This window comes from Olea europaea, chromosome 4 (assembly GCF_002742605.1).
Source record: "Olea europaea var. sylvestris chromosome 4, O_europaea_v1, whole genome shotgun sequence".
Classification (NCBI taxonomy): Eukaryota; Viridiplantae; Streptophyta; class Magnoliopsida; order Lamiales; family Oleaceae; genus Olea; species Olea europaea.
In genome coordinates this window covers 11,418,299-11,431,023 of record NC_036240.1, presented here as the reverse complement: position 1 = coordinate 11,431,023, position 12,725 = coordinate 11,418,299, and the positions used below count along the sequence as shown (strand labels likewise).

At 35.7% G+C, this 12,725-nt stretch overlaps 1 protein-coding gene across 1 annotated transcript; it reads right to left on the bottom strand.

Annotated features, from left to right (window-relative positions):
• Positions 1–609: 609 nt before the first annotated feature.
• LOC111393631 (QWRF motif-containing protein 2-like) lies at positions 610–12,187 on the bottom strand. Its single transcript, XM_023019261.1, has 6 exons — positions 10,586–12,187; positions 3,741–3,860; positions 3,065–3,181; positions 2,853–2,942; positions 1,400–1,510; positions 610–1,058 (listed from the first exon to the last, which is right to left on the bottom strand). Exons 1-6 carry the CDS (start codon positions 11,948–11,950, stop codon positions 984–986), a joined length of 1,878 nt encoding a protein of 625 aa, XP_022875029.1. The 5' UTR covers positions 11,951–12,187; the 3' UTR covers positions 610–983.
• Between the last annotated feature and the right edge of the window lie 538 nt (positions 12,188–12,725).

Genomic DNA, 12,725 nt, shown 5'->3' with positions numbered 1-12,725 from the left:
CAGAGGAGTTAAAAAAATACTATGATGGCTCCGTTGCTTTCTATTTTAAACTGGGTGGATATGTAAAAGATATTCTTTTCTTTCCAACACTTTGACATGTGTCAAAAAAATATTGTGACATTTCATTTCTGACAGCATTTTCAAATCGATTATTTTTTGTGTATCGAAATGGTCTATTCCAACGGTTAGAATTGTCGAAATTACTATGAGAAAATATGCTAAAGTAGTCAAAATGAATGAACACATTTGGGTTTGTGCCCCAATATCTGCTGTAAAAGGACCAAGCCATAACAAATGGGAAGTTATTCAAATTCCCAGTGAAGACCAAGCAAGATTTCATTGACTCTGCCTTCTTTTTATTTATATTTTCTTAATTCGTTATTGTAAGTGGTTTATATTTGCAATAAAATATTCACATGGGCCTACCCCCATGTGAGAGCCCTGTGAATTTTTTTCTATACACAAGGAATAATACTTAAAATAAACAATCACAATATGATCACCCAAAAAGAGGGTAAAACATAAAGGAGAATTGAACCTATTTTTGACAAAATACAAAATCCAAATTTATTTAGATCCACAAGAACGTAACGAGAAAGACATTATTGGTTTGTTTTATAAGGTGGATCATAAATCGACAATATTAAGAACAAAGCCGTTTAATGTAATGCCCAATCACGTCCAATAAAGTGTACGAAACAAGCACAATCTAACATGACCAAACAACACTTTGCAGAGAACAAACTATAAGAATAAGCCCTGTATACATTCTAAATTTGCTGTTGAGTAAGAAAAATTCCTACAATATGTGCATAAAAGTACATTTTGGATCTGATTTCCGTGAATCCGGCCATTCTGTGGCATTTCGACCCAAGACAAGTATGAAATACTTTCCAGACCATCTCTTTCTTGGTGCAGGAAACAAAAGGAGTAGCTATTGAAGATCTTAATATTTCAGGCAAGCAGTAAAAATGAGATCACCTTTACAGTTCCTTTGTCGAGCTTGCATGTAGACGTTGTAATTGTAATAACTGGATCCTCAGGCTACAATGCATCACCTGGTACGATGACTCGTGTTAGTGCTGTGCAGAATTTTTCTACAGAAACCAATCAGCTTCAGCATGTTTAGATATGCTTAAACACTAGTCAAAGATATTTTTAAGTAACTTCATTATTCCATATTTAATTATATGAGTTACTCTTTTCTTAAGTGAAAAAGTTACCTAATTTGAAATACCTCTTACTTTATCGAACGACTGAGTGACTTATTTATAATTTTAATAAAATTAAAAAATTATTTACATACAAACTTTCTTATTTACTTATAAACTTAAAACTAAACATTTGAAGCTAAGGCAATCATGCTCGAAGTCTATAATTCTTTGCACTTTAAGCTTACCTGCAAGGGTAAGAATCTTGTTGACAACCAATCTTTGCATTCATCAAGTAAACTGTTCTCTCTTGCACTTAGGTTGGCAAGTTCACAAACCAAAAAGTTCATCTGCTCAACCTATGGGAGCAAATAATTCAATAGAATTGAAATAATAAGGTTAAATGGATCGTAAAGCAAAAATTCTGGTTCCATTTCCTCAAAAAAGAAAAAATGCAAGTCCAACAGGGTAAGAGATCTAATTTCAAGTAAACACCATCCGAAATATGTATTCCAATTAATGCACTGTTTTCCCTTAGATCAGAATCACATTATAGGTTATCACTGACCCTGAATCCACAAGTGGACACTCCAATCCAGTGTAACTGGAGATATAGATTTGTATTTGCAGACATTTTTCAAATGCAACAACAAATAGTTTTGAGGTCCAAACTTTCCATGAGATTTGCATTGGCATAAAACCACATATTGTTATCAGAAAATTTATTTCTTTTTGGTGAAGTGGAGGAATGAAATGCTAAGCATTGTCTTCATAAAGTCTAAGTCCCACATTATCAATAAAACAAAAAAGAGAAAACCTAAACCTACAAGCAAAGATATATATTGCTTCACTTTATATAGTTTTCGCTTTAATCAAATGAAGGAAAGAGCTACACGGAGGGAAAGGGGGACAGAAACTTTATTGCAACAGTTCATTAAGTTTAGATCACATTGCTTGTTGTGCATAACCAAGTAGTATTAACATTTAAAAAATAAAAAAATAAAAAAATCATCTTTTATGATGAGTAGAGGAAAGGCCACTGCAAAACTGAAATAGATATAGATGCAGTACACATAATTTTTTTTTATTGTTGTAACACAGAAATAACATTGATATCAGAAATTGTCTTCCTATGATGAGCAGAATAACAGCCCACATCCACAAGAATACAAGATACTGATTGTTAGAGTTGTAAGGATCCCATTGTTTAAAGTTTAAAGAATATTACTTCTCAATTTCAAATTAAATGTCTAGATGTAACTTGGAACATTATCAAAGAGTGAATTTTTGGAGAATGTGTAATTAAAAAGTAAGGAAAAGTTATAGGTTTACGTGCAGAGTATCTTATTGTGTGAATGTATGGTTGAAAACGAGTATGTAGAATAAAGAGTTTTGAAATAATGGTTCTCAAACAGGGGCTAATGTCATGCTTGAGATCTATACTTGATCAATTTTGAGAAGAAATCCAAGGTAGCACTTGGCATTTGGCAAGCTTGAAACCAGTTTTATGAGTACACATGCAAACCAATTTACTTTAACCAAGTCTGGCAATTGTGACGAGTGAAGAGAACTGGTTCAACCTTGTTCAAATTTTGGCCTGGAGGAATTCTTGTAGGTTCAAAACAGACCATAAATATGCCAGATGACAACAGAAAAGACTGAATTGACATTTTTGTTCATGCAGCTTAACAGAGGAATCACCTTTGTTAACAAAGAGCATATTGAAGATGCCATTGTTTGCATCACATCAACAGCTGAAGAAATGGCCTCTTCCACATTCTGCAAATTAGCCTGCAGTTACAGAAACCCAGAAAAGTAAACAGAAAGCTCCTTTTTTAAGTCCTGCACATGCTAAGTTGGCCAAGAGGCAACAACTGAAATGTCGTAGTTGTTAGGAAATAGCACCAGCATACCCTTGCACCAGCAACAACAGGAAGGCGGATAATGCTGGCTTCTAATGCCTCTTTAGCACCACATATGGCATTGCTGTGATCTACGTCGATCAAGTCCCATTTTTCTAAATACGGTTCCTGCATTCAACAAATACAACCTTGTACTCAATAAATGTTTACGTTATTACATGTATCTTGAATCTATTGCTTAAATTGTAAAGTTGTTCTAGACCTGTTGAGAAATATAAACTTACAGGCAGTCGATTATAGATTGTCAACAAAGATTACTAGACACAATTGTCGGGTGGGGATGGGATGTCGATGCAATCTTGATTCAAACACAACCACATGAAGAGACAGAGACCTTTAACAGACTATGAAGGAACTGAAAGACAATATAATACTTGTGTGGTCAAATAGATGCATCAACAGAAACATCCCATTTGAATTTAATTTGAATGATACCTCGCGTTATAGTAAGTAATCCGCATATATGCACGCACAATAGATCAAATCAGACCTTGAAAATTTGTATAGAGAAAGTGACATGCAGCAGACATATAAAAGTAGAATAGAGGAACATTTGCGAAATAATTTTCCAATTGAGTTCAACTAGATTGAATCTGAAAAATATATAAATTACTGAAATTAAGCTCTGGAGTTTTAGAAAAGAGTCGTTCGAGAAAAACTGTCTCACCTGTCCCTTTAGGATGGAATATAGCATCAGATTATGTCTCAATAATTGTAATTCAATCCTCTTGAACTTGACAGAACGCCGCATTTTGGTAGTAGATATCCATGCATTATATAGACTTCTCTGGTGTAATGAGAACATAAGAATTAAAATTCTTTTGCACAGAATACTACATCAAAAATCCAAATCAGTAAAACCAATCAAAAAGAACAAGGTAACATCTCAGAGAAATGAATACCATTTCTCAGAAAGATATAAGGAGGCGATAGCGTTGGCAGACAGCAAGAGTGAGGGCATGTGCATTATCAATCATCAAGTGAAAAGGAAAACTTGTCTGTATAAATAAATGCAAGTATTATCATCAGATCATAATCTCCATACAGAGAAGACCTAATTTGACTTGAAAGACATGTTCGATCAACTGGAAACAGAGCTCTCTAGTTATGTCTCTTGTTCCAAAACAAATCTCCGTGTAAAATATACCCAGCCACAGACCCTTGAACAGCCTAAATTTGGTTTTTATAAGATCCATCTCAACCTGACTCTCATCCATCAGCACAATAAAAAATTATTTAACTCATTCCCTGATTTAATGAATTTGCAAAATTCCCCATATATCATCTCTCACTTCCTATGTGTCGAGTCAAATATCAGAAGCATTTCCAAGATGCTCCCTACTTTAGAAAGTTAATGTTTAAAAATAAGTTTCAATAGACACTATTTTAACATTTTAAAATAGAAAGAGGGTGTGACTTTTCAAATTTGGAGAGCGATACCCACTCTCTATTCTTAGCCACTATTTGACAACCATTAAAACAGAACTCTTTTTTTTTTTTTTTTTTCCTTCCCTCAATTTCATTTTCAACAACACATTCTCACAATAAAATATTCTCCACGTAAACTCAAAACAATTTCCTACTTTTTAACCACATATTTTCCAAAAATTCAATATTCGAAAATTCTTTTTTCTTAAAAAGCTCATTATAATTGTTGTCAAATAGGGGCTTAATTTACAATGATTTTATTTAATGCGACACTCAATACTCTATTTCTTAAATTACTCAAATGAGATTTGTATTGATTGACCATTGGCATATAAAATATAAGGAGAAATCAATAGATATTTCTTGAGAAAATAAAAATTAAGAGTCAAAATAGAGAACATTTACAATAAGGAAAAATCAATAAACATTTTCCTAATCAGAAAAATTCTCTCTAAATTAAAAAATGTTTTTTATAAATAAAGAACCTATAGGAGATGCTCTAATATAAACCTTCATTGATCAACATGAATTCCATTACATTTCTATGCACAAAGAAAATATACATTGATGTGAACCACAAGGAACAACTACGATGAACAATAAGTCACTATTTCATAGGGATTAAAATCTAGTAGGGATTAAAATCAAGATTTGAATCAATGTTAAAGTCAACAATTAATTTTAGTCACATATTTTATGAGATTCACAACTTTTTAATCATACATTTCACCAACTTTTATCAAACTCAACTAAAAATCTGATTTTAATCTTCATCAAACAGTGCTAAAATTGCTAAGTTACTGTATCAAGGCTTGACTTTTTCAAAATGTTTTGAAGAAAACTACTAAATATTAAAAGAGAAGGCTATATGTACGTCTTTCATGATAACTTGGTTGACATTCCCCCTATGTAGAGGAAATTTGTACAGTAATATGATGAATGGGTTTTAAATCAAGAGTGTAAAAGTTGCCATGGGGAAGAATGTAAAGATAGGTGTAAGGGAGAGTGTAAATATAGCAAGGTATTAAAAACAAAATCCTCTTTGGACTGTGTTGTATTAGTGTGTGTACATGGGGAATGGGGAGGAGATTCACAGTAACAACCAATAAAATGTAATCAAACTACATAAGCTCTTGGGCTCTGGATTGAAGTGTTTTGGTTATTATGAGAGTGTTGAGTTCTGGAGGGATGGTGATGAGGACATCGGACGACATTTACTTATTTTATTTAAGTTTTATTTATTTTCTTGGACTATTATTTAAATTTGGACTTGTATGGGCTCGGGCCCAAGCTCGTTAGGGTTGTTTTACTATTTAAACCTATTTTGCATTGTAATTTTCAGCTGATGATGGATGAATAATTATTTTGGTGGCTTATGGTGCATCCCTCCCCTTCTTCTATTGAATTCTTCTTCTATCCCCTCCCATAATTCCCCATTCTTTCTGAATCTTTCTTCTATTTTTATTTATCATCCTTTTGGTGCTGCATCAAATTTGATATCAGAGCCTAAACTTGGGTAATCTTTCATCTCCAATCCAAAAAATCTCTTTCTATTTCGTTCCTAAGAACTTGTGGAACAACACAAACAAATAAACTTTTAGCATGAGCAGCCAAATTATTATTTTTCCAGCTTCTTCATAGTTGTTCCAAAAAAAAAAAAAAACTGTTCACGTTACTGTTCACAAACGGAAATTTCAGTTTAGGTTTTTTTCTGCAATTTTAGTTCACATCCCAACCCCAAAAAAAAAATCGTGTTACTGTTCACAGGTACTATTCACACCCGAAAATTCTTTTTTTTTTATTATCAGCTTCAAAAAAAAATTCTCATTTTTTCCCTCCTGCTGCTGCTGCTCATAAATAAAAAAAAAAAAAAATTGTGGTGTTGTTCCACAAATCCCAAACCCTAGCATTCAAGCCTACTTAGCCCTTCAACCCATATATTCCATCTCTATAACTTACTCCATTCATTTTTTTTTATCAAAACACTTGGGCCATAAGCTAGTGGCCCAAATTACTCCCAAAGCCCACTAAACGCACATCCCATCTCTCATCATCTATTTAGCTAATCCACTTGCTTTTCAGCCCAATAAACACTAAATCCAACCCACTTATCACATATTATCACAATCGGCCCAACACCATTCAACCCATGATCAGTCCCAAATATTCAACCAAACCCGATTATAACCAATCTATTAAAATCAAATACCCCACAGTTTCACCCGATTTCTCTCTCATAACCACTCTCTTGCCGCTGCCGCCTCTAATCACCATCACGCCACCACTTCATTATCTATTGTACCCAGGCATCCAGAGCACTACCACTTCATCGCCATAGGCCACCACCACCTACCCAAGATCATACACTTCCACCACAATTACCACACTCATATATTTTCTCGTCCATCTCAACAATCTAAAAGCCACAATCACTACACACAGTTTTACGTCCACACCAGAACCAGCACAAGTTACAGTCTACAGGGGCTAAAACCATTGGATACGAAGGGAAGAACAGAAGCATAGTTGGGGCTTATAAGTCGACAATTCAGATCAAGCGGCATACAAATAATCAAAACTAAACAACAGAGAGTCCTTGATCTCTATTTAGTATTGGTTTATACTATTGCTTCATTTTTAAAATTGCATCAATTAAAATCTTGTGCTGTTGTTATTGTGATAATTTTAGCCTTAAACCTCACTTGATCAAAACCATTAATAGAATTGACACCAGTGACCGAATTGACTTCCATTGTTCCCCACTTAAATTGATTGGAGAATTTGACTAGTGTTGACCCTTGCTTTGCCATTTTACATGTACTAGCAGTATTAGCTTGTTTTGGATTTAATTAATCCCAATATTTAAAATTAAATTAAAAAAAATGGTACAAGTTATTTTCCATTGCTTGCATGTATTGTTCACTGATCTCATCATAGTACGTCATTTAGCTGGTATTACATTGCATGTAGTTGCATAGTGGTTGTCTTGTCATCTCTATTTCCAATACATTGACCATGGATCCATCCCAATTTGATGCACTCACTAGACAATTAGCACAACTTGCCATTAGCCTATCGACTGTCCAATCAAATATAACTGCTACTCGTGAGGAGAGAAAGAACCTAGCTGTAAGTTGAGCAATTTTAAGCGAACCCCTCGTCTAACTGACACTAATTTTGAAGCGTCTCATAATAGACAATATCATCGTGGACAAAGTGATCAAAAATATTTTCGACGCGATCGTAGGAATAGGGATCAGATTCGTAAGCGAGAACGAGATAATTTTGAAATTCTTACTCAATGGAATGCCCTTAAACAAGGAAATCAATTAGTGACTGAGTATATCGCGCAATTTGAGGAATTTCGAACCAAATGTCATTTAATTGAGGATGAAAGCATGACTTTGAGTAGGTTTAGCCAAGGTCTGAGAGATGATCTTAAGCGCGAGCTTTTCCTTCGAGGTGTCACAACTCTTGATCACGCTTATTCTTTAGCTCGAGATTATGAGTTGATTATTAGTACTCCATATGAAAAGCGTGGTCATCGTCGTTCACCCATCTCATTAGCGCTGCCTCATCATAAGTCTATCATAAAACCTTCTCCGTCTAATGTTCCTCCTATTTGGAAAAATAATTGTAAAGATCGTGATAGTCTAAGATCTTCTTCTTCATGTAGAAAGCGTAATGGCAATCATCTTTCGATTTCATTGGCTCCACTTCCTCCTGTTAAGTCCCTTCTAGGACCTCCCCCGTCTAATGTGGCTCCACTTCTTCTTGTTAAGTCCCTTCTAGGACCTATCCCGTCTAATGTTCCTCCAATTTTGGAAAATAAGGGTATAATTTGTGAAACTCCAAAGACTTCTCACTTGCTATGCATCAGCTGTAAGGATTTTGGCTACATCTCTTCCAAATGTCCTAACCGAGCCTTAGTCATAGAAGAACGAAAGAATGCAATAGAAGAGTAGTTAGAAGATCTAGCATATGGCCCTAAACTTGAAGATTTTGATGACTATGGTGAGGACACTTCCTTAAGTGGAATCCCGACCCTTCTCGAGACTTTAGAAACTATACCCCTTGTTTTCGACAACTCTCGATCACATGTTATATGTCATACCCTTACCCAACTCAAAGAGTTTGATGATTTCACTAGTCACCCTTGGAGAATCCAGTCGCTTGTTCTTAGCACTAAATCGAAATTCTCCACTACTGAACAACCTCAAACTGATGGTCAAATCGAAATTGCTAATCGAAGTCTTGGCAATTTATTACAGTCTCTAGTACAGAAAAATCTTGAGAATTGGGACTCGATCCCCCCAACTATTCACATCGCATATAACAATTCTATGAATCGGTCTCTAGGTCTAAATCCATTTAAAATTGTTCATAGTTATAAGTCTAGGCGACCGTTAGAACTTATTCCCATGTCCCCGCATGCTAGTGTGTTGTTGTCAGCTAAAGCATTTGTATATCATCTTCATGACTTGCATATTGAGATCAATAAACAACATGACGCAAGTAATGCATTACATAAATTTCAAGCTGATTCGCATAAACAATATTTTGAACTTAATATTGGGGATTATGTCATATTGCAAGCTTGTAGTGCTGGTCCTTTAAAAATTTTAAAGCATGTTGGTTCAAATGTACATGTCATTGCCCTTTCATCACATTTTAGCCACCACTCTGCTTTAAATATTGAGGACTTCATTACTTACAAATACCGTATTACTTCCTTTGATGATCCATTTCTACCTAAATTTGTGGACCCTCAATTTGACTATATTGATATTTCTACTTTAATACCATTTATCACAGCACACAAAGATAAAATTGATGTTATTTTAGATGAACGTGTTGTATTGACCAATGATGGCAAAATTCAGTACTTCCTTGTTTGCTGGGTAAATCGACGTACTTCTTATGCTTCTCATTATGTACAATCATGTGAAAATGTTGAAGATGAGGTGTATGGGTATTGGTTAATTGAAGTCCAGTATCAGTACTTGGTTAGAAGGAAAGATCGGCCCCCTTGGTCAAATCATATTCTTGGGAATAAGCTACAGTTTTCAGTACTATCAATTATGGAATTTCGTTACTTGGTTCGTCAGAAAGATCGTCCCCCGTGGCTTGACTTGAAGCATTTGGAGTATCAGATTAACTGCAGCCTATACTATCTATCAACTCGACAGGGTCGAGTTTTTCTCCCACCCCGGGAGAGTTGATGAGGATATCGGACGACGTTTACTTATTTTATTTAAGCTTTATTTATTTTCTTGGACTATTATTTAAATTTGGACTTGTATGGGCTCGAACCCAAGCTCGTTAGGGTTGCTTTGCTATTTAAACCTATTTTGCATTGTAATTTTCAGTTGATGATGGATGAATAATTATTTTGGTGGCTTATGGTGCATCCCTCCCCTTCTTCTATTGAATTCTTCTTCTATCCCCTCCCCTTAATTCCCCATTCTTTCTGAATCTTTCTTCTATTTCTATTTATCATCCTTTTGGTGCTGCATAAGATGGTTTCTATTTGGGGAAAGGAACTCGAAACCAAGGATGAAAGAGTAATAAAAGCAGTTAAAAGATATATGTATCCCAATGTATACCCTACCCTCTTATGTACATTTTGAATGTATGACCTGTACTATATTCATTTTTGAGTTTTATAAGAGAAGGAATCGAACACAATGAAGATTCCATTTGCATAACATCAAATAAAATATGTAGGACTAGAAGATACTAACTCTATATCTGAGGTTTAAAATGAAGTAAACAGAACCATCCGCCCATTTAGGTGGAAGCCTCAGACACATTTTTGTTGTTAATTCTCGTGAGTTAGACCCGTTATGGTCGCACTTATCTAGAAGCGACAATTATGTAAGTAGGCCTTATTGGTAAGTCAGAAACAAGTCTACTAAAAAACCTTTAGCCACCTTTATGTAAAGTTCAATGATCATTTTCTCTTGGTATTTCCAATCTCATAAATCTAACCCCGCATGATAGGGAGCCACGGGAAAGTAAAAACACTAAGTTGATTATCTTCAATTTCATTAAAAGGCAAAAACAACTGGTGGAAATTAATACCTCTGCCATCTCATTCTGTACTAGCAACGATTTCTCAGCTCTTGCATTGACAAATCGCCACTGCAGCCGCCGGTTATACAGTAGCCTCAGGTCATGTGCATCAACAATCCGGCTCTCCCCCAACTTTCCTCTCCTCATATCAGTAACAAAGCTCATCATTGACAACATACTGCTTGAATTATCATCAGTCAGCACGTTCCCCGCTCCATTTCTTATTCTCAACGGACTATCAATCCTCCTCAATGGAGTAGAAGTCATCAAAGACAACTTACTCGGTGATGCTGGCTTCGTGCCTCCTTGAAGTGAAAATCCCCTAGGAAATGATACAGGATTCTCAATCAAAACTTTGTTTGCACCGTTTAGTTTTGATGGACCTGGTGTTCTATTCAATCCACTAATTTTTGACCTGGGTGAATAGGAGTCTGGTACTCTATGTATCCTATTCGACTCTTGCCAAACTCTCGCAGGAACAACAACTCCCCGTTGCACTCCTCTCAATTGAGTCGTACTTCCATTCTCAATACTCTCCAGTGAAACGGTCTCAGTATCTGTATTCATCGGAATAGCTAGATTTGATCCAATTTCCATTTTGTTTGTCATTCTAACCTCAGAATTATAAGTCTCGGGATTCAATGTAACACCGAACTTGTTTCTACCATTTTCATCAATCATAGATTTCCTCAATTCCTTGATTGCAGCCCCAGATTCATTCAATTTAGTTTTCTCGGCGCCATAATCTAAACTTTGAGTAAAGAAACTCGAATTGTCTCTCCGCAATCTCCCCGGCCAGCGGTGCTGCTGCTGATCACTTGGCATCGAATTCTCCCTCTCCCGCTGCTCCTTCGCTGGCGACGCTGGCGTCAACTTCCTCCTTTCCGGCGTACCTTTCCTCAAACCACCACCCGGAGTCCCCACACCTCCCGCAGTCTTCGCCTTACTCACCGGTATCGAAATCGATTCTCCCTGGAACGCCACAGACAAACTCCTCATCGACGTCACCAGCATCCTCTCCGCATTTGACGGCGTTGCCTCCACAGCCACCGACCGCCTCCTACCCACAGACACCGCCCTCTCTGTATTCCGCGGCGTCGTCACCCCCTCTCTACTAACCACCGGCGATTGGTACCTTTTCGACGGAATCGTCGGCAATGATCCGGTAGTATTTGAAGTAGACGTCGTGCTCCTGTTAGAACTTGACGACGAAGAATTGGAAGAAGACGAAATTTGTACAGACAAGTAGCGAGAAGTGACTTCCCGTGCTTTTGGCCGGCGCAAAGTTCCATTTCCGGGATCTGAAGGCAGCAATGGCATCCGCTTTGGGTTTGGTGAAGGTAGCTTCGAGTTTGACGTTACAGTAGCTACCATTTCACATCATCAAACGAATTTCAAGCTTGTTAACCCTAAATTGTTCCCTTAATTAAGATCAATTTCATGTAAGAAATATGGAAAATGTAGAAAGAGAGGGTAGTGGAATGAATGCAGTTGTGTTATGCAGGTAATGTATATGTACGTAGAGAATAGTGGGGTTTAATGAGAGGTTTTAGAGAGAAGAAGAGAGCGGAAAATAAGACCGTTACAACAACTGGAAGCCGGTGAAATATGTGGTGGGTAAAATATTTTGTGATCAATTTAATTACAAAAATTAAATAATATTACATATCTAAAGTAGTGTTTGATTGGATCAATTCCATGAAAATTCAATTTAGTTACAAAAATTAAATAATATTACCAAATAATTTCTCGACATGAACACAATGATTGTTATCAAAGATAAGTAATTTTTTCATTTTTTATACAAATTTGGTAGCACGTGATCAAATAGATATTAGATTTTGACAAACAAGTTATTTTTTTTTGTAATTAGTTAAATATGTTGCTATTAGTTGAAAAATTAATTTTTCAATTTTCAAAGTGAACAACTTTTTTCACAACTACTGCTTTTAAACATTGTAAAATTTGGATAGTTGGCATTTCAAATAAAAGAAAAATAACGCTTAAATGTTAATATATATAAGTTAAATTTGAAATAAATAATGGTATGTTTGGATTCGATTGAACACTCATATATATACACAAGATTTGGAAGAAATGATAGGATATTCGGGATGGAATTGGACATATATACGCACAAATTTTTAAG

What these genes read in the sequence shown, in the direction of transcription:
- LOC111393631 (XM_023019261.1), bottom strand. Translation starts at nt 11,950, where the DNA reads ATGGTAGCTACTGTAACGTCAAACTCGAAGCTACCTTCACCAAACCCA. An exon ending in CTGTTGTTGCTGGTGCAAGG is followed by an intron (nt 2,943 to 3,064) that starts GTATGCTGGTGC and finishes CTGTAACTGCAG; the next exon opens with GCTAATTTGCAGAATGTGGA. An exon ending in CAAGATTCTTACCCTTGCAG is followed by an intron (nt 1,059 to 1,399) that starts GTAAGCTTAAAG and finishes TCATCGTACCAG; the next exon opens with GTGATGCATTGTAGCCTGAG.